The sequence below is a fragment of the Electrophorus electricus genome, chromosome 13, assembly GCF_013358815.1.
Source record: "Electrophorus electricus isolate fEleEle1 chromosome 13, fEleEle1.pri, whole genome shotgun sequence".
Lineage (NCBI taxonomy): Eukaryota > Metazoa > Chordata > Actinopteri > Gymnotiformes > Gymnotidae > Electrophorus > Electrophorus electricus.
Genome location: NC_049547.1, coordinates 6,805,750 through 6,824,460, shown reverse-complemented (window position 1 = coordinate 6,824,460; position 18,711 = coordinate 6,805,750). Strand labels below are relative to the sequence as shown.

General features: G+C 46.1%; 1 protein-coding gene across 1 annotated transcript in view; it reads right to left on the bottom strand.

The window, feature by feature from the left end:
• The window catches only part of ush2a (Usher syndrome 2A (autosomal recessive, mild)), a 172,771-nt gene that overhangs the window by 67,587 nt on the left and 86,473 nt on the right, over positions 1-18,711 (bottom strand). The window contains exons 38-44 of the mRNA XM_035532480.1: positions 14,299-14,446; positions 12,459-12,601; positions 5,501-6,129; positions 3,412-3,740; positions 2,756-2,878; positions 1,979-2,142; positions 1,502-1,711 (exon numbers count right to left, since the gene is read on the bottom strand). Coding sequence (XP_035388373.1) covers positions 1,502-1,711; positions 1,979-2,142; positions 2,756-2,878; positions 3,412-3,740; positions 5,501-6,129; positions 12,459-12,601; positions 14,299-14,446 — 1,746 coding nt within the window. The remainder of the gene's footprint in view (positions 1-1,501; positions 1,712-1,978; positions 2,143-2,755; positions 2,879-3,411; positions 3,741-5,500; positions 6,130-12,458; positions 12,602-14,298; positions 14,447-18,711) is intronic.

Here is an 18,711-nt window from a genome sequence, read left to right as displayed (position 1 = left end):
GTCCATGAACCGCACGAGCTGATTAAGGTATTACGATATCAATAAAGAGCCGGGTCATCAGCGCGATTACAAACTCTGCGGCTCACAGACGGGAATAAGCCGCACTACAGAGTAGCTAATGCCAGCGCCTGCACTCTCTGGCACTCACAATCCCCCTCCCTCTCCGCATTCTTTCTGCCCCAGTACCACCGACGCAAGACTTCACCCAGCATCCCGCCACACTTTTAATTAGGGCTCTCTTAACATGTACATTACCCGCCACCTTAACATGATCTGTAAGTTCAGCTGTAGTTGTTAGGCCGGGCTGCCCTTTAGGCAATAAAATAATGAAATTACCCGCGAAAGCGCTTAGCTAAACGGCCTGGAACTTTTCTTTGGGAGGTAATGATTTTCTAATGTTTTTAATGCGGTTTTTATTATGTGGATAGGATTAGGTGAGGGGAATGTTGTGAGGCACTGAAAGGAAAAGGCAGCTTGCTGTTTTTCTCCACACTGGAACCTAATGGGAAGATCACTCAGCACCGCTCTGACAAGATTACGGGCGGAAGGTGACGCTCAATCAAACTCAAAGAGGGGTTACCTGTGAGGTGTGTGTGTGTGTGTGTGTGTGTGTGAGTAAGAGTGGGAAGGAGGGAAGGAAAGACCTATGCTATCAGAGAATCACTGCTTTTTCAGGGAGAGGGACAACTTAATGACTATTGATCACCACACAGAGGTCAAGATATCAAAAAATTTGGGGAAAACGCAAATTTTTCTTGAGTGCCTCCAGAATACGGAGAGGAAATATTTAATCAATCCAGGACTCAGCCTGGGCTGCCTTTATCTCGGGGAGCAGGACTGTGAAGTGGTACGAGGGTGGCAGGCTGATGGAAATCACCAGGGGACGTCCAAAGTGCTGACAGCAGGACCATAATTAGCCAATACAATCTCCACACCAACTGCCTTCAACTTGCCAAGGAAGCAGATAAACTTCCCTGCAGTCTAACACACAACATGTGCTGCAGTTTCCCCGGCTGATGCTTTCAAAGATGATTTTCTGATTTTCCCTCGCTGTGTGTGAATCAATACAGGCCTTGGAATTTATAGTAATGCATATAAAGTTATAGTAGATTTGGAGCAGAACCACAAGGCTACCAGTTAGCATTAGAAACCCTGCATGCTAACATCAGCTCCTGCAACATGTAATGTACAAAAAAACAAAAACAAAACAACAACACTATTTTTAAAATTATATTTTATAAACATTTTAATCATTATATGTTTTTTCTCCTTTAGTTAATTTTTTATTCATTTAATTTTAAAGTGAATTATTGTCCATGCCTAGTGGTCACTGGAACAAAGATATCTGGGTTATTTTTTCAATATGAAGCAAATAAAATTCACAAGCAAATGAGAAAAATGAATGAGCCCCAAATTTCAAGAGGTCTCTGGTGGTTTTTATTAGCAGGTAGGCAAAATAAACCTAGTAAAACTAGGCTAAGTCAGTCTCTTCCAAACTCACCTCCATGCAGTGTGGTGCACATCACCTCCGGGCTGCTGATATTGTGTGCCCCATTAGACACGGTCAGAGAAAGTGTGTACTCAGTGTTGGGCTGGAGGTCAGAGATCACTGCAGAGGTCATGGAAGGGTCGAGACTGAGCGTCTGGCTTTCCTGGGTGGAATTGACTGTAAGAAAATAGAGCTCCACTTTTCCCTGGAGGTCCTGTAAAGCTGAGGATGGAGGTGTTTTGGGTGGGGGTGGAACAAGGTGGTGATGGGATGGGGGAGAGAGAGAAAAATACACAGTGATAAAAATGGGACTTACAATCAGTCACAAACAAAGCAAAGAGAGAAAAGTGGAAAGGGCTAATCTGCAATCTTACATCCTAGACTACAACGTAATGTTCATTTAATAGCTTTTAAATCACAGATAAGGTACAGACTGGGCTTAGAAGATCCTTGAAATATCACAAAGCTAACTGGTTTGCGAGATCTTACTGGGTGTGGTCCAGTTAACCAGAATGGCAGTGTGGTTGAGGGTCACAGTGGACACATTTGGAGGGGTGAGGGGTAGGCCAGCCTTTGTGATCCCTGCTGTGACCTCTCCTGAAGCATAGCCAACGTCATTGTGCACCAGCAACTTGTATTCATACCACGTGTATCTGCAAAACACTCAGTTTATAGGATCTGTCATTTAGTCTACAACCACAAAGGGCTACATGGTCAGAGATGACAGTAGTCATTTTAATGAGAATTTAGGAGATTGCTCCATTACTGGCTAGCAAATGTAGATTAGATAATTGGAATTAATACAATGGAATTAAATGGAATGAAATACAGGGACACTAAATGCTAACATGACACAGGGAGGTGGAGCAGGAGAGGACCAGACAGGGAGGGGGCTCAACGAGCTTTTGCTTCTTATTGGCAGTGGTGGGAGAGGCAGGCAGAACGGAGCTCAGCGCAAGTGCTGCGTACAGCCTGTGATCACTTAGTGCACAGCACCAGAAGAGAAATACATGGTGGTGTTGGAGTGTGCCACGAAAACACACATGCAAGTGAACACACATACATGCGCGCGCGCACACACACACACACACACACACACACACGCACGAGGTGCCAGCAAAAGATTAGTGCAAAAACTATTTAATTCTTTGGGATATTTGTTTAATGTATCTTTGAGCAGCATTAAAAAGATGGCATCGGTGCACAAAACCCCAGGTTTGTACACACCAGCAACGTTTGCGTTAAAGCTCATTTCGGTAATCTCACCTGCTAAGGCCTTTATCTTCGTGGAGCAATTTGCCTCCCGCGTAAACATGGTGCCAGCGATTGAAATCTTCGGGGGGACGGCGGGCCAGCGGCTGGCGCGTTTTCCGTCTCAGCAGCTCGTACCTGAGGCGGGGTGGGGGCGGGAAAAGCGACACCCACGCATCAGAGGCTGCTCCGCTCCGGATCGGGCGGGCCACTCGCGGACCCGCCTCGTGCCCCCCCTCCCCCCACGCTCGCACTCTGTCAACAGCAATGCTAATTTTGCCTGTAATCACGAGAGCTGGGCTTAATGTTCTCTTCATAAGCCTGGCTCAACAAACAAGGCTGCGGCGGGTAAAAAAGGACTCATGAATATTAATGGGCAGGCACGAATACAGAGATTTATTTACCACCTAATCAGCTCAAAAACAGACTAACTTACACCATGCAAAATAACAAAGGACAGTTAAGTCTTCTCAGCACTGGCTGTGCTGCTCTACAGTCCTGTGGAGAGATCACCTACTCAAGCCCAAAGGATCACGTGTATGGTCTGGGGAGTGTCATGTGTGTCCCTGTTAATCTTGACTGGGCCTCATAAACAATTTAGACAGTTCCTGTTCAATTGTTTTCTTAAAATTGCAACCGTAACTGTGTTCAGTACGGTAATATGTAATTACCTTAAGTTGGGTCCATTTGGCCTTGCTGGTGGCTGCCACGACACAGCCAGGAAAGACTCACTGATGGGAACCACTGAGAGTGATGCCACCCCCTGTGGAATTGTGGGTAAAGTAGTGACAGATGTGGGCGGGCTCTCAGTGCAGCCTCCCACATACCCCCCGCCCCCTGAGCAAGCAAGGACGGTTACGCTGTAGTTTGTGTATGGCACCAGGCCCGTGACTGTGCGGTTGAGCAGGCTGGTGTTTGTGTGAGACAAGCGAGGGGCTGGCATGCGGATCTCGTAGCCCTCAATCTCACCGTTGGCAACCAGCGGTGGCGCCCACGTCACCTACAATTAAACACATACATACATCTCAACACCATTGCACTTTACAGTGAAAGGAAATTTTGAGTAGTACTAGAAAAACACAAAAATGCACATAATGTTATAACATAATTATAAACCGTTATTAATAGTGTAATAAGACTAAATTGAGGTTTTATGCACTACACTCTGAGCACTAACACTAACTGCTCCGTGTCCTATGCTGAGAGCTCTCAGCCTTGTTTAGCGCTGCTGGATGTAGGCGTGACTCCAGTCCAGGGACAGGAACGTACGACTTTTAGATCGATGAGCTCCTGGAAATGATGACGCACGCTTAACTGTTCGCATCCTGACTTTGACCCGGGAAGCGAATATTTCTCTCGTCATTACATTTAAAATAGGTCCCAGGCCATGGTGCGGGATAACGAAATTCTGATGGAATTGTATCGAAGCAGAGCATGTGACGTGCGTTCCCGATGGCGTGGATATATGTCAGCATTCCGGAGAGGCATTACACACTGTTCAGATGACACAGAAAATGGGCAAGCTTGAAAATGCACAGAAATGTGGGTCTACATTACATAATTATTCATACTGGAACTCTGGAAGTAATTAAAACACTAAATTAAACAAATCAGGATCTGTTGAAACAGAAGATACTATAAAAGGCCATTAAGTCACCAAACGACCTGACAGGAACTAATGAACTTCAGCATATGCTAATCAGAACAACTGTTTTGGGCTTCTACATATGTAAGAACTCTCATCCAGTTACGTGCGGAGATGTAGCAGTTCCCAAACTAATGAAATAATAATAGCATTAAAATAAAATAAACTTGGGGTTAGGGGAAATGAATAATTCACACAAGTTTATGCAAATGCTTTCTACTGTTGGAAGTGGTAAGCATTTTTGTTCATGATTCCTGGCACCCCCGGGGGTGGGGGGCTGGGGGGTTTGGGGGGAGACCGATATATGCGTGGGTGTGGGTTGACGGATTTGTACACAGTGGTGTCTAAGCTGTAAAGCTTGTTTAGTTACACTAATGTCCTTTGAATCCAGTTTGTAAAGCATGCAGAACACTGCTGGCTACGTGGGACTCTGGAGCACTGCACTCAGTGAATCAAGAGTTGGCACTGATACTGGCTTGGGCCAGACCTTTTCCATAAGACACATGTTCCAAGTTGTATCAATATTTGTGCTCTATGTACTTTATCAAAGCTAAGGGAGGGTTAGGCAGTCAGAGAACATGTACCCTACCAATGCATACCAAGGGCACACTCACAGGGTTTCCATTTTGTCCTAATGAATTGTTCAAACAGAAGCAGCCATGAGTTGACCTAAAGACTTCACATGGCAGTGGAGACAGTGATGGTGTCACTGAAATAATGATGGAAACTGTATTCTCCTCCAAGTGTGGTAATGAGGGAAAACACACTACAGCCCTACCATGGCTTTAATTCTTTAATTCTTCTACCATGGTCTTATTTGCACCTTACTGGGGCGCAGCACACAGGAAGCATGTACAGGCCTGGCAGATGTAGGAGGGGAGAACACAGGGTCACGGTAACCTCTCTGTTCATCATGCACACACACACACACACACACACACACACACACACACACACAGTTACTTAAAGAATTCTTGTAAATGTAAATATACTACCCTTTCATATGGATTGGGCTGAACCTAGGATTATTATAACCTGAACTGAGATGAAAGAGAGCCAAGCGCAACCCCCTACCTGCACTGAACCTGACCCGTGGACCAAGCCCAACCCCCTACCTGCACCGACTCCGGCCCCAGCACCAGCACCTCAGGTGGCAGCAGCCTGGCGGGTCGCGATGGCCGAGTAGTGACCCTCTCCCACTGGCTGCCGTTAGAGCCACCCTGCCTGGTGTTGGCTACTACCCTGTATTCATAACTTGTCCAGGGGCTGAGAGCAACTGAGCCATCCAGGTAGGTGAGTGTCCGGTTGGGCAGCACTGTGGCCACTATGGAGGTCTGCTGGGTCCCATTGGGTCGTCTCTCCACCGTGTAGCTCTCCAGCTCCCCGTTGGCATGCAGTGGTGGGGTCCATGCCACTAGCACCGAGGTGGGTGTGTCCGAGTACAGACGCGGGGCAACCACGCCCTCTGGAGGGGCTGGGGCGGTCTGGACAGTGTGGGACTCAGCAGATGCGGTGCAGCCGGCCTCCGTGCAGGCCTCTACCTGGAACGTGTACTTCTGGTAGGGCCCAAGGCCTGACACAATAAGGCTGGTGCTGGTTGCAGGCACACTGGCGCCAAGCTCCCCATTCTGGTAGATGTTGTAGTTGGTAAGGATGCCATTAGGATGTGACGGTGGAGACCAGGAGACAGTGGCATTTCTGGAATGGATCTCAAACAGCATGGGTGGGTCCACAGGCCCAGGCCCTGGAAGACAGGAAAAATGGCAAGAAGACTCATGACTACTCCTAAAAAGAACTGGAGCACTCCAAAGCTGAGTTGCAATCAAGATGTGAACAGACCTCTAACAAGGAGCTCTAGATCTCTGTCTAATCTCAGTGTTACTTCATTGTGAATCTGATTCACAGATGCAAAGTTTTGTAAGTACATTCTCAAAGACCACCAAGTGACAAATGTAGAGGGTTTAATTTCTGCAGGGACCTAAAACTAGCAGCCCAATTCAGATCCAAATTTTCACCATTAAAACAGATGTGTTTTTTAAAAAAAGATTTACTGATTGTGAATAATAAACTTGCCAGTATCAATATCATAGGTACTCTAACTATCATAGGTAAAAACAACCCTCCCCCAAACAACAACAACAAACAAACAAAACAATGTAAAAATGTCAATTTCTAGCTATTCACTTAAACGCCACAATGAGTAATGTTATAAACAACTTCTAAAAAAGCCAGCTGATCAACAGAAGCAAGTTGACATCCTTTGAGTGGCACTGTTATGAAATTATAGCAAACAAGCTTCCCACAGCAGTCACATACAAACCCTAAATACATTGTAACTCACAGATAGAGGATAGCCCAGGACACCCTAACTCTCACAGATAGAGGATAGCCCAGGACACCCTAACTCTCACAGATAGAGGATAGCCCAGGACACCCTAACTCTCACAGATAGAGGATAGCCCAGGACACCCTAACTCTCACAGATAGAGGATAGCCCAGGACACCCTAACTCTCACAGATAGAGGATAGCCCAGGACACCCTAACTCTCACAGATAGAGGATAGCCCAGGACACCCTAACTCTCACAGATAGAGGATAGCCCAGGACACCCTAACTCTCACAGATAGAGGATAGCCCAGGACACCCTAACTCTCACAGATAGAGGATAGCCCAGGACACTCTAACTCTCACAGATAGAGGATAGCCCAGGACACCCTAACTCTCACAGATAGAGGATAGCCCAGGACACCCTAACTCTCACAGATAGAGGATAGCCCAGGACACCCTAACTCTCACAGATAGAGGATAGCCCAGGACACCCTAACTCTCACAGATAGAGGATAGCCCAGGTCACTCTAACCCAGGCAGGGGAAAGGTCAATGTTAGATCCCAGGGAATAACTGCACTTCAACGCTTATGAAGGACCTCTGTCCAAAACATTCTCATTCTCTGGAAACCTTGTTTACTACATTTCATTTTTTAACACCTCTTTGTCTCTGTATATGTACACACATACATATCGATATCAAAACCGAACATAGATCATTACCAATATATTGGATGAGCTCTATGTCTAATGGCAGCTCTACATAATCCACAGAGACTTTTCAGACACAACATCTCTCTGTCCGCGCAGCGCGAGTTTGACATCACAAGGACAAACAGTCATTGGGGCCGACTTATTCTTTGGATTAAAATGTAGGCAACGTGCAGATCAGCTCGTTTATCCCAGAGGACGGGCCCAGCATCCACGCACTGCCAGCAAATGTGAAATGATATTTAGGATTTTATTCAGGAGAAGTTGTATGACAGCAGATATCAACTATGTGTGAGACTACGCTGTGAAGAGATTGCAGTGAATTGGAGAAAATCACTTAAGTCCTCTGAGTAGCCATTGCCTTTGAGTGGTTATAACAACAACCAGGCTAGCCATACGGATGGCAAGAAATCCTTCATGGATCTCCAGACTCAGACAGCTCAGGTCATTTTCATAATCATACAGACAAACACAAACACACACACAAACACAAACAAACACACACACACAAACACACACACATTATTCTTATAACCCTATCATTTTGGTAGGTTATGATAAAATGCCCAAGTCAAGAACAAATCAAATAAAGCAAATCATTTCAAATCTCACATTCCTCCCCTTTACACAAAAAACATACTGTGGTATCTGTCCAGTTAAATAGTTAGAGGACAACTACATAGCAAGTAAGCCTAAGCTGTGCTCTTACCGAACATGAATAGTGAATTTACATTTGTTAATTCAATAAGTTTACAAATATTGGCTATAAATGCATTATAACAGTATTGTCAAATTCAATCTGACAGTAGATTTCAGTTGTGCTTCATTAAATAGACAAACGTGAGGCGACACTTTCATCCTTATAGGGGGAGCGGTAACAGTAGAGAAAAAGGTGTAAAGTGGACTATGCCAAACTGAGGGGGATGTTTCAGACCAGCTCTCCTGCTCGGAGGGTCTGATTAATATTTTGCCGCCATGGAGGCTCGTTTGCAGGTAATGTTTCCTCCCTCCATTTACGTCCCATGGCAGAGGAGCTAATGGCCAAGCGGCGAGGGCGGGGCCTTTCAAGGAGACTGACTCTGCTTACGTGCTCGGCGCGCTCCGTCTCACGCGTGCGTCTCACGCGCGCTCTCACCAGCGCTCTGGGCCACTGGTGGCACCCTGCAGATGGCCCACTTTCTACGTGGGGTGGGCGGAGTTGGCCCTGTGACCCGGGGTGATCGCGGCAGCAGCGGCCCAGCAATAAACAAAATAAGAGACGCTGCTAAGGAACAAGACGCAACCAGGGACAAAAGGAATACAAGTGATTTATCCCACCAAAAAGAATGTAACAGCGCGCAGTCAATAAAGGTGAAGGGGGATTCTGGAGGGTTCTCAACAGAGTCTGGCTTTCAGTTACCTGGGTAATTTCATAAACGCAGGGGTGGAACGCTCTGTTAGGAACATTTAGCAGAAACATACCATGCCCTGACATGGTCACACTGGGCCATTCCTGTGTTGAAATACGACAAGTAAAAATGCAACAGAAATGAAATTGTGCTGCATCGGAGTCCTGGCTGGTTTTCCAGAACCATGAATGCTCGGTGCTGCGTCCCGCCACCAATAACTCCAGGTCCAATTCGGTCATCCATCTAATGCGGGTATTGCTGGGGGAATTTTTATTTTATTTTTTTTTAAAACGAAGTCTGTGATGGGGAGGGGACTCTCCTGCTGGTTCTGCTCCCTTCACGTCTTGATAAATAAACAATGCACAGATCTGACCTTTGGGTTAACAGGTTTTTATGCTTGCTCCACTCAGCACTCTAACTGATTCAATTACCACAAAGGTTCGAGAGCTTCCATGAATACAGAAAATGCTCCCGCTCCGCCGCCCGCACCACTGTGGAAAGAAGGAACGGAAAAAAAAGGGCCTGCATATGTACCTGCGCCGGCAAATCCAATGTGGCTCTCTGGAGAAATTCCTTAATTGTTAATAATTTTACCACATGAGACAATCAAGTCACCTTGAAGGCAAGCCCTCTCCCCCCCCCCGCGCCCCCCCCCTTGCTTACTTCTGTGCCGAGCTGAGCCTCGGCCCACCGCCCCCTCAGACTCCCCGGGTCTGGAGAGGCAAAGTGTTATTTAAGCTTTACTGGTCTGTGTTAAATTCCGCAATTTGAAGGGCTGTTAAGTTTTTCAATTGAAATTTCATTTAAGATGCAGGTGCTTGCGATTTTATTGACGCTTTACTGCTCTCGGGACGCGCTCGGCGAGAACGCGGCCAGGCAGTGGTGAGGCGGTGTCGGGCGGCCTCCGTCGGGGCGTCCGCAGCAGCTGCAATCCTGGGACATTTGGAATACTTAGAGGGGCCTTTCCCAGGAACGCCGTAAATCGCCACGGTGGCGGGAAACACAGGAGCGAGGGCTGCCGAGCCTTAAATCACGTTTATAAGGATTTGGTTAGCATAATAATAATACAATCAATTGACAAGGCAAGGGGGGGAGTGAAGGGTGAGTGGGAGGGGGTATTTTTAGCCCTACGGAGGTCTTCGGGACTACACGATCACTTTGAAGGTTAGCGCGGCCGATGGGTGGCAGGACGCACTGTGGCGCGCCGGCTGGAAATGTCGAGCAATGCAGCTCTGTGGTGCATTCCAATGACTCTGTCTTCCCAAGATCCGGCAACTTCAGTGATGCAAAAGGCAAATCTCTTGGCAGTTTTCAAGCATCTCTCCAAATGACTGCATTTTTAAAGAGGCCTTTTTAGAAGAAAACTGGCGGGATAGTACACAGCCACCGCATTCGGAATCGATTACAATACCCAAACCCAGGGGACAGAGAACCTCGGTACCTGCCAAATGACAGTCCTGGGGCACTCAGTATACAAATACATGGTTATAAGGACATGAAAGTCTGTGTGTGTGTATATATGTGTGTGTGTCTGTGTGTGTGTGTGTGTGTGTGTCACAGGTAAGAATGAAAGGGAAAGCCTACATGATAAAGTTTATGTTCACAGGACCGGCTGTCAAGTCTAAGGAGCAAAAATTCACGGACAGAATTACATTAAAAAGATGGTTATAAAATTTTAATGGAATGATAAAATCAGAGGAAAGAGAGCCTTCTGAATACTTAAAGTGCTCATCCATCTTCACTAGGAAAGTCCTGGCCAAGCGAGCCACTTGCTGGAAATACCAAGCATTCTCAAAACTGCACAGTACATGTGAACCACGGTCGCTTGTTCATGTCTGAGAAATATAACATGTCCCAGAACAGGGAACATTTCTGGCCCAAAGCAGTAGGAGAAGCAACATTTCAGAAATGAACGAGAAAGCTGTCAAACTCTGCACTTATTTGCGATTAACACTAGGCTCTGAATATGTAGGCCAACACACCCAATGCCCCTTACCTGAGCAGGTTGAGTATTGCGGTGCAGAGAGGAGAGCAGAACTATCTCTGGGGGTGTTTCTAAATTAGAGATGAGAAAGTGACGGCTGATGAGGGGGGTGGGGTGGGCCCCCATCAAAAAGGTGAGAAGAAGAACGAAAATGTGACATGCGTTCCTCGTCTGGTATGTCACCTTGCTTGTCCTTTCCTTTCCTTGGTCTCTCGCACACAGCCACATTGTTTTGAGAAATATCTCCGATTCTTGCCTACCGCTCATTCAACGCCGTTTAACTGAGTACTATTTCACATTGATGGCTGGGTTGATGGTATATGGGAGGCTGTTTATAGGCGGTGCTGGGAAACATTAAAACTGGCGCTTTCTCCGTAATCTGACTGAGCAGGACGCAGCTGAGGCGCTCTGGGGGCCGGCATCTGACACGCCTCGTTTCAGGTCAGGAATACGGACCTTTCGGCTTTTACACCAACGCGCGTTGCCCTGTTTTTGTGTGTTGTGCATCTGATCCCCAAGTGTGCGGTGGTGATCACAGCAATGGGAGATAAAGTGTGTCTTGGATGAAGGATGAAGGAAGAGTGTGTGTGCGAGCTCTGACTAGGCGTGAGACCGGTTGGGGTTAGGTCCATGTCTCGTGTTAACGGATGGGGCTCAAGTCTGAGAAAAAGGGGAAATATTTTCTTTTTAATAAGAAATTGTGAACAGTTTTTGTTAATGAACAGCACAATCAACTGAAACTGAACTTTGATAATCAAATAGCTAATCAGTGAAATTTAATGCAGTGGCTCTATAAACACTAGGCAAAAAAAAGCCTAAGAACTAAAAGGAGGAGTTTGCGTAGAAAAGTGAAGAAGCAAACTGAAAGAATGCAGATCACATACAAAGGATGAGAAACTGAAGTCATATGTCACTTGCCACCACTTCAAAACAGTCACTGAAGACAATGAAGATGGGTAGAAAGCCAATTTGACTGTGAGCTAGTCTCCACTCCACTCATGCGTCCTTATTCTTTCAGAGGCAGATGAAGAGAACTTTAGCAGAAGTTGTAGAATGCTGCAGGGCATTTACTCCAAAGAGAAAGCAAAGGGGTAGTGAGGGGGGAGAATGAGAGTTAGAGAGAGAGAGATAAAGAGGGGGAGAGAGAGGCTTGTAGTGCGTTAACTCTCTACATGGTAATGAAGAGGTGATGGTCCATAATACAACGCACTTTGAGTGTATGCAAATACTGGCTCCTTAATTAGAATGTATGCGATAATAGACTGAAGTATAATTAATTTATAACTTAGCAAAGAGTGTCTGTTATGAACCCTAATATGATTCTATTACGGTAATCAGTCCACAATGACACCAGCTAGGTCATCTAGCAGATATACACCTCTAGCTCTGACTCTCTGGGCTGAAACAGAACACACTCACACACACACACACACACACACACACACACACACACACACACTCACTGGTCCTCTATTTTTGCACTTGCATCACTGTTGTAGAATATATATGTTGATACTCTTGTGTGAATGTGTGTGTGTGTGTGTGTGTGTGTGCGGGTGTGTGTGTGTGTAATTTTATGAATATGTGGATGCCCATGTGTATATTTCAATATAGAGATGCCTGCATGTGTCTGTGCATGTGTGTGTGAGAGAAGCGAAACTCACGGTCTTGAGCGGTCGAGAAAGAGACCCAGGAACTGTTTGCTTCTCCATCGCTGTGAGATACCAGCAACCTGAACTGATACTCTGTGTATGGTTCTAAACCTTCCACTAGGTGGCTGAACACGCTAGTCTCATTATCCAGAAGCCTACAGAAGACATGCACACACACACACACACACACACACACACACACACACACACACACACACACACACACACAGAATGCTTTTTATATGCATTAGTGAGAAATAAACCTGTTGACTTCCAATCTGAAAGAGAAAAGACTAGCTCCTAGTTTGAAAATGATTAATTCAAACTTCTCTGATTAAATTAACTATGAGCCCATTGTACTGAATTTGCATGCATTTCCTCAGTTTCTAAGCTCAGAATATGTCTAACTCATGAAATCAAATACACACTGATATTTTCTTTGTTTCTTGCAAAAACAACTCAATGTACGCCTTATTAAATGTCTAAGAACTCTTGGTCATTACGACACCTTCATGCTAGTTTTTGAGCGGCGCCAATTTTCACCAAGCGCCACTATCAAATATACCATATGACTATAATAAATAAATCACCTGAACAATGAAATACATTTGAGCGGAATGGCAGGAAATGAGGCTGATATATAATACATGGGCCTAGTCATTTATTTATTACAACAGAATGAGAATTCCCCTGCCTCTGATTAAATAGCAATTTGTTGTCAGGAAGCATGTAATGCATACATATCAGAGGAAGAAGTTCGTTTTTTAGTTCTCTTCAACTGGGCACCAGGCCTCACTCTTACCTGGGAACGTAAACCTGTTTTAAGAGTCTTTTAACTGTTGCTACTACTTTACACATTCACACAGGCCAGTAAAACAACACTGGACTTGCTTTGTCCAGCAAAGATTATTTATTAGATTATTTAACTGATTATTTATCATGATCATTGGAATCTGGGGTTTTACTTTAGGAATGATCGTGGTTTTTTTGGCCTTCTCACTGGACTCTTTAGACTCACATTCCTTTATTTTTTATTTATTTTTGTTCTACACTTTACAGTTTTAGGCATCAGAAAAGACTGGGCTTAATATTAGGGTACATATACAAAGCTAAAATATACCGGATGATTCTGAATCTGATTGTGATTTTCAGTTGAATAAAAAAGCTGGAGCATTTGTTTTAGAGCATGACGCTACAGCCCATGAGAGTGTATGTACCATCATAAGATACAGGTGATCTTTCACAAAAAGATTTTGTATTAATTGTAATAATAATAATAATAATAATAATAACAACAATTTAAATGGAAAGGGAATGCATTTTCAGTGGTACACTCTGCATTAGCGCAGGCTACAGACTGTTCAGGTGGAGAAGTCTGAAAGGCGTCAGCAAGATCAGATGAATTTAGATTTGTATTTACAATACAATTACTGATTGTGATGCTGTTATTACAGTTGACCTTAGAAGCTATAGTAGACTCTGGCCATATAACCACATGGGAGAATGCAGGCAACCATGTAATCAACCCTGAAGCTCAGACATGGAATCTCGGAACTGAATCTTCATAGCAATAATGTTACTGACTTCAATCATTAAGCAGATAATAACTTTAGAATTAGAATCTTGTTTTTGTTTTTTTTATTATATTTAAAAAATTAAATATTAAATATTTAAAAATACACAAAAGAGTACACTACATCTTGCTTAAGACATTTTTAGCTACAACTGCAGACCTAGAGAAAGCCTTCTTATGGTGACCTACATGTGGAAATGGTGTACGTGTGTGCGTGTGCATAGGGGACACAGAGCCACATATATGGGTGTGTAGTGGCTGTGCCGTTGGGACACTCACTGCCAGATATGCTGCGTGGCCGGCTTCCTCATCTGGAGTTGGTAGCGTAGGGGTCCGGGAGCGTTGGGCCGTGCGGGAGGGAACCAAGCCACCTGCAGCGAGGAGGAGGTGATCGCCGCCAGCCTCGGGGCCGAGAGGCCATCTGGACCTGAGATATATATATATATATAAAAGAGTGTAAGAGAGAGAGAGAGAGAGAGAAGAGGGTGGAGTGAGACGCAGTGTGTATTGCATGATTTTAAGGGAGAGAGTGATAGTTTAAGGGGTGAGGTGGAACAGAGACAGACCAAGTGCACAGAAACATATTTTCCAGTGTAGTCACGCTGCTGTAAGACGCTGGGAGACTTAAAGCAGAAATCCACTGTACGACACTCTCATGCCCCAACCTAAAAGAGTCTGCGGTAAGGCTCTGCTAACAGATCATGGCTTTAAAATCACACGTTCTGTTTTTTTAAGACCAATTTTAAATTGTGAGGTGTGTAAAATTCAAGAGGTAGCTTTTAATTCCTGGGGAGAAAGTGAGTCAGAGAAACAAACAGAAACAAAAGGATTTATCTGTTTATGGAGAGCACTGACAGAGAGCGAAAGAACGTGAATTACACGTGTGCGATGGTGTGGCCAGCTCTACTTGCGTGTGATGCCTCCACCCCACCTGCTCAGATCTGACTGCACATTTCCTCCTGCTGTTGTCTCAACACGAGGACCTCCAAAAGGGTCCGTGCCACTAACACAACTCACTGGCAGAGGCAAAAAATCGGAATTAATCAATCAGGAACAAAACGTCAGCCTTGTCAAAATTCATCACAGAGTCCATTGTTCAGGAGCAGGAATGCACTGGTGAGCTACGAAATAGCAAACAACCAGGCAGACCAGAGCCGCGTGGGCCCACAGAATACATTACAACACCCCGCTGAACATCTGAAGCACACTGTGTCGAGCGGAGACACAGGTATGCGGATGACCACGTGAGAGAGAAGAGTCTGGTAGCACGGGGCTTGGAGAGTTGGCTGCAGGAGTCAACACGCAAGTAAACACCGGGAGCAGAAAGGGGAGCGTATGGTCCGCTGAAAGAAGCAAGCGCATGAACAGCACCAAAGTCTCGGGCAAGATGAGGTGTGGGAGAGTGGAGCAGAACAACAACAACAACAACAACAACAACAACAACAACCAACTGCCCAGCACACCACCTCCTCTGTGCCAGAGATCTGTCCTGGCGTCTCTGGCTGCCAGCCATGACGGAACAATGGCCACCAAGCATAAGGAGCATCGGAACTGCTCAGACACCACCACTTTGACTTCATACACATATAATGAAAGAACCACTCTTTAAAAACATTCGGTCATATAATTTGATTTGAACTGGTGTGGAATGTGAACACCGTGGAATGAAGCAAGATTTCACCATTCGGTTTTCATATATTAAAACGTTACCACAAAATATATGACTGTTCCAGAGTTTTCCAATATTTCAATCATACTATTTATCTAAAGGTGTCTGAGCAGCTGGTACTAAAAACAGAATAATAATTGATTTTCATGGTGCTTCCTTTTACATCTCCAAACAGTTCACAGTCCTCAATAATGATGCATAATGCAAGAGGCTAGCGTCCTGTTTTCAAAGGGCACTTTCCCAAGCAGTCTCAGATACTAACAGGAACGGCCGCGAGACATTAAGGCATCTTGAGCAGTTGGAGGGAATGGCGGCTGATTCCCGCACGTTTGGCAGCACTCGCCTAAAGCTGCGGAGCCGAATCGCAGCTTCGAGGGGCGACGTGGTCTGCTGCATGTTTCAATAACACCCCACTCCGGCGTGAGCAGCAGGGTCCTCCTCGCTAGAGGCTCGTTCTCAATCAGTGGCCCTCTTGTACCGCCACGAACACTTAATAACTGGTGACTGCTTTGTCATTTTGTGCATGCTGAATTCAGGCTGACCTGTGCGGAATAGTGAAACGCGTGCGCCGTGGCCTGGGATGAGGAGAACAGGAACATGAGCAAAAGTCACGCAGAAGAGAAGTCCCAGCGCTCCCGCCGCCCAGACCCGGGGGGTGGGATGCTAATGTGTCCAGCTAATGTGTCCAGCGCCCCACATGGCCACCAGGGGGCCTCATCGATGCCATAGCTGTGACCTTAAAATGGGCTTCACTGCCAAACTTCAGTTTCTGTAATGCCCAAGCAACTGGGCTGGACCGGCATCGGGGTGGACACTGGGCAGTCAGATAGGGGGGCGGGTGGGGCTTCGCTGCACTGGAAGCCATTTCACAGTAACCCCCACCTCCAGACCCATCCCCACTTCTACCCCCACCCGCCAACCCCATCTGCCTTTGCTGCCATGGCCTGGTTGGGAATGAGCGTGGCGGAACCGGTCCAAGCGGCCATAAAGGCAATGATGATTAGGAGCATATGGACGAGCCTGGACGCCGATGAGGCCGGCCACCTCACTACGGGCAAAACCTCACTAGCTCTGAGCACATCACACCCGCCACATCCCAAACACACACACACACACAAACGTGGAGCAGTAAACACCTGAGGAAAAATGGCAGGCTAGACCGAATGGAGTGGCATAAGGTTCTTACAGACTGGGAGAGGCTAAGACATGGAAAAAGACAGAATAATGGAGGAAAAAAGAAAGAGAAGTGAAAGAAGCCGATGGAGTGAGACAGAGAACGAGAGCAACAGAGAGTGAGAGAGCTTCCATTGAACAAAGAAAACCAGTTGACAAAAGAGTTAATTCCTTACAGACTTATTTCATCAAACAGTCGGCATGCAGTTTCCCTTTGGTTCGCCTCCCTCCTTCCTCAGGTATATCAAAAGTGTCACTAATCATTTTAAACTATGCACTTTTATGTTTCCTCTGGATCTCTTAGCTTTCTCCCCTTCTGTTCTTTGATATAACAAGGACAGTTTGAGACAAGGCTTCAGTGCAGCTCGGAGAAGCCTCAAGATCTGGCAGAGAGGACTGGAGGGAAACGTGTGGTATTTAAAATTTATACTTCCTCATGCCTTTGTTTTGAACTTGAACATTTTTCTTGCAGAACTTCAACTTTGGTCCTTGCCTGTGTCTCACTGGGGGAAAGAGCCCCAGCCTAGGTTTCGATGGCCGCCAATAACACACATCACAATTTCTGGGATGTGCTGGCTATTTGGAAGCCTTCCATTCTGCTGAAGGTTTCAGCAGATCTTCTCTGCTTAGAAGCACTTGTGTTCTCTCCACTAGGGTGGGAGACGAGGGGCCAAGCACTGGGTTTATTACAGACCCAACCTTTGTCTCTTCTAGAAAAACTGATGTTTTTGAGGAACCCTACTGGATGATGATGGTATTGCAGCATGGGGAAAGGCCCCCTCTCATCTAAGGGCCCATCATGGTCCTCCTCCTGGTTTCACCAGGATTAGGAGTGATTGTGGAGGTGGTTAACAGGTCGCTGCCCTGTTAATGCACCACCCTCAATTTCACTTTGATCAGTGGTGATGTTTGCTGTGTGGAGGGGGGGGAGTCGGTCTTGATACACACCAACATGCTGGATACCTCCCAGACATCTGGGCTGCAAGAAAAAACACATGGCTGCTCAAACTGCTATAATAAAGAGTTCTGCTATGGGTGGGCGGAGACTCCACACGAGATTCACCTACTGCTTCCTTATTGATCCCACACAAAACCGAGAGAATGTGTGTAGTGTGTGTGCAGAGTGTGTAGAGTGTGTGTGTGTGTGTGTGTGTGTGAGGGAGAGAATCAAGACAGCAACTAATCAGACCCACTCTCCAGGCTTATGGAGCCGCATGTTAAGAAAGGCCCAAATATTGAACGTGGATTATGGCGTAAAACGGCGCTCAATCTGGCTCCTACCACATCCTCAGACCTGCGTGCACTAGACCCGGTTTCGGTGGGGAAGAACTTCTTGCTCTTCTCTGCTTTATCACCCCGTGGTTAATCTCCCCCCGACGCAAGCGCACGCGGCCCAGCGTGTGCTTCCCTACATCTGCCTCGCGTGTAAATCAGCTTAATAAATTCCCACTCCATTAACTAAAAGGAAGTGCAGACCGGGTCCTATTTAACCGGCGACTTGTTACCTTTCATTTTCCGCGAGAAGGTCATAAAAAAAAGACAATTCTGCAGCTTTAAGAGTCGTAATCATCATCAACAACAATTTAACAGGGGGAAAGCATCGCTCTCAAGCGCGGTAATAAACTTCCAGTGTCCGTTCTCATCTCGTGTGCCGTCACGAGGGTTTTGGGGGCAGGTCGGGTAGGGTTGGGGCTCTGTCTGTCAGAGGGGGCAGGAGACGCGGAAGCGTCTGCCCTTTTTATCGCGCGCTGGGCTGGCATCGGTGCCCTCTGCCCAGGGTGGCCACATTACACACAGCTTTGCCCTTTAGAGGAACAAGAACGTGTTAATAAGCTTCTGTGTTGAAAGTT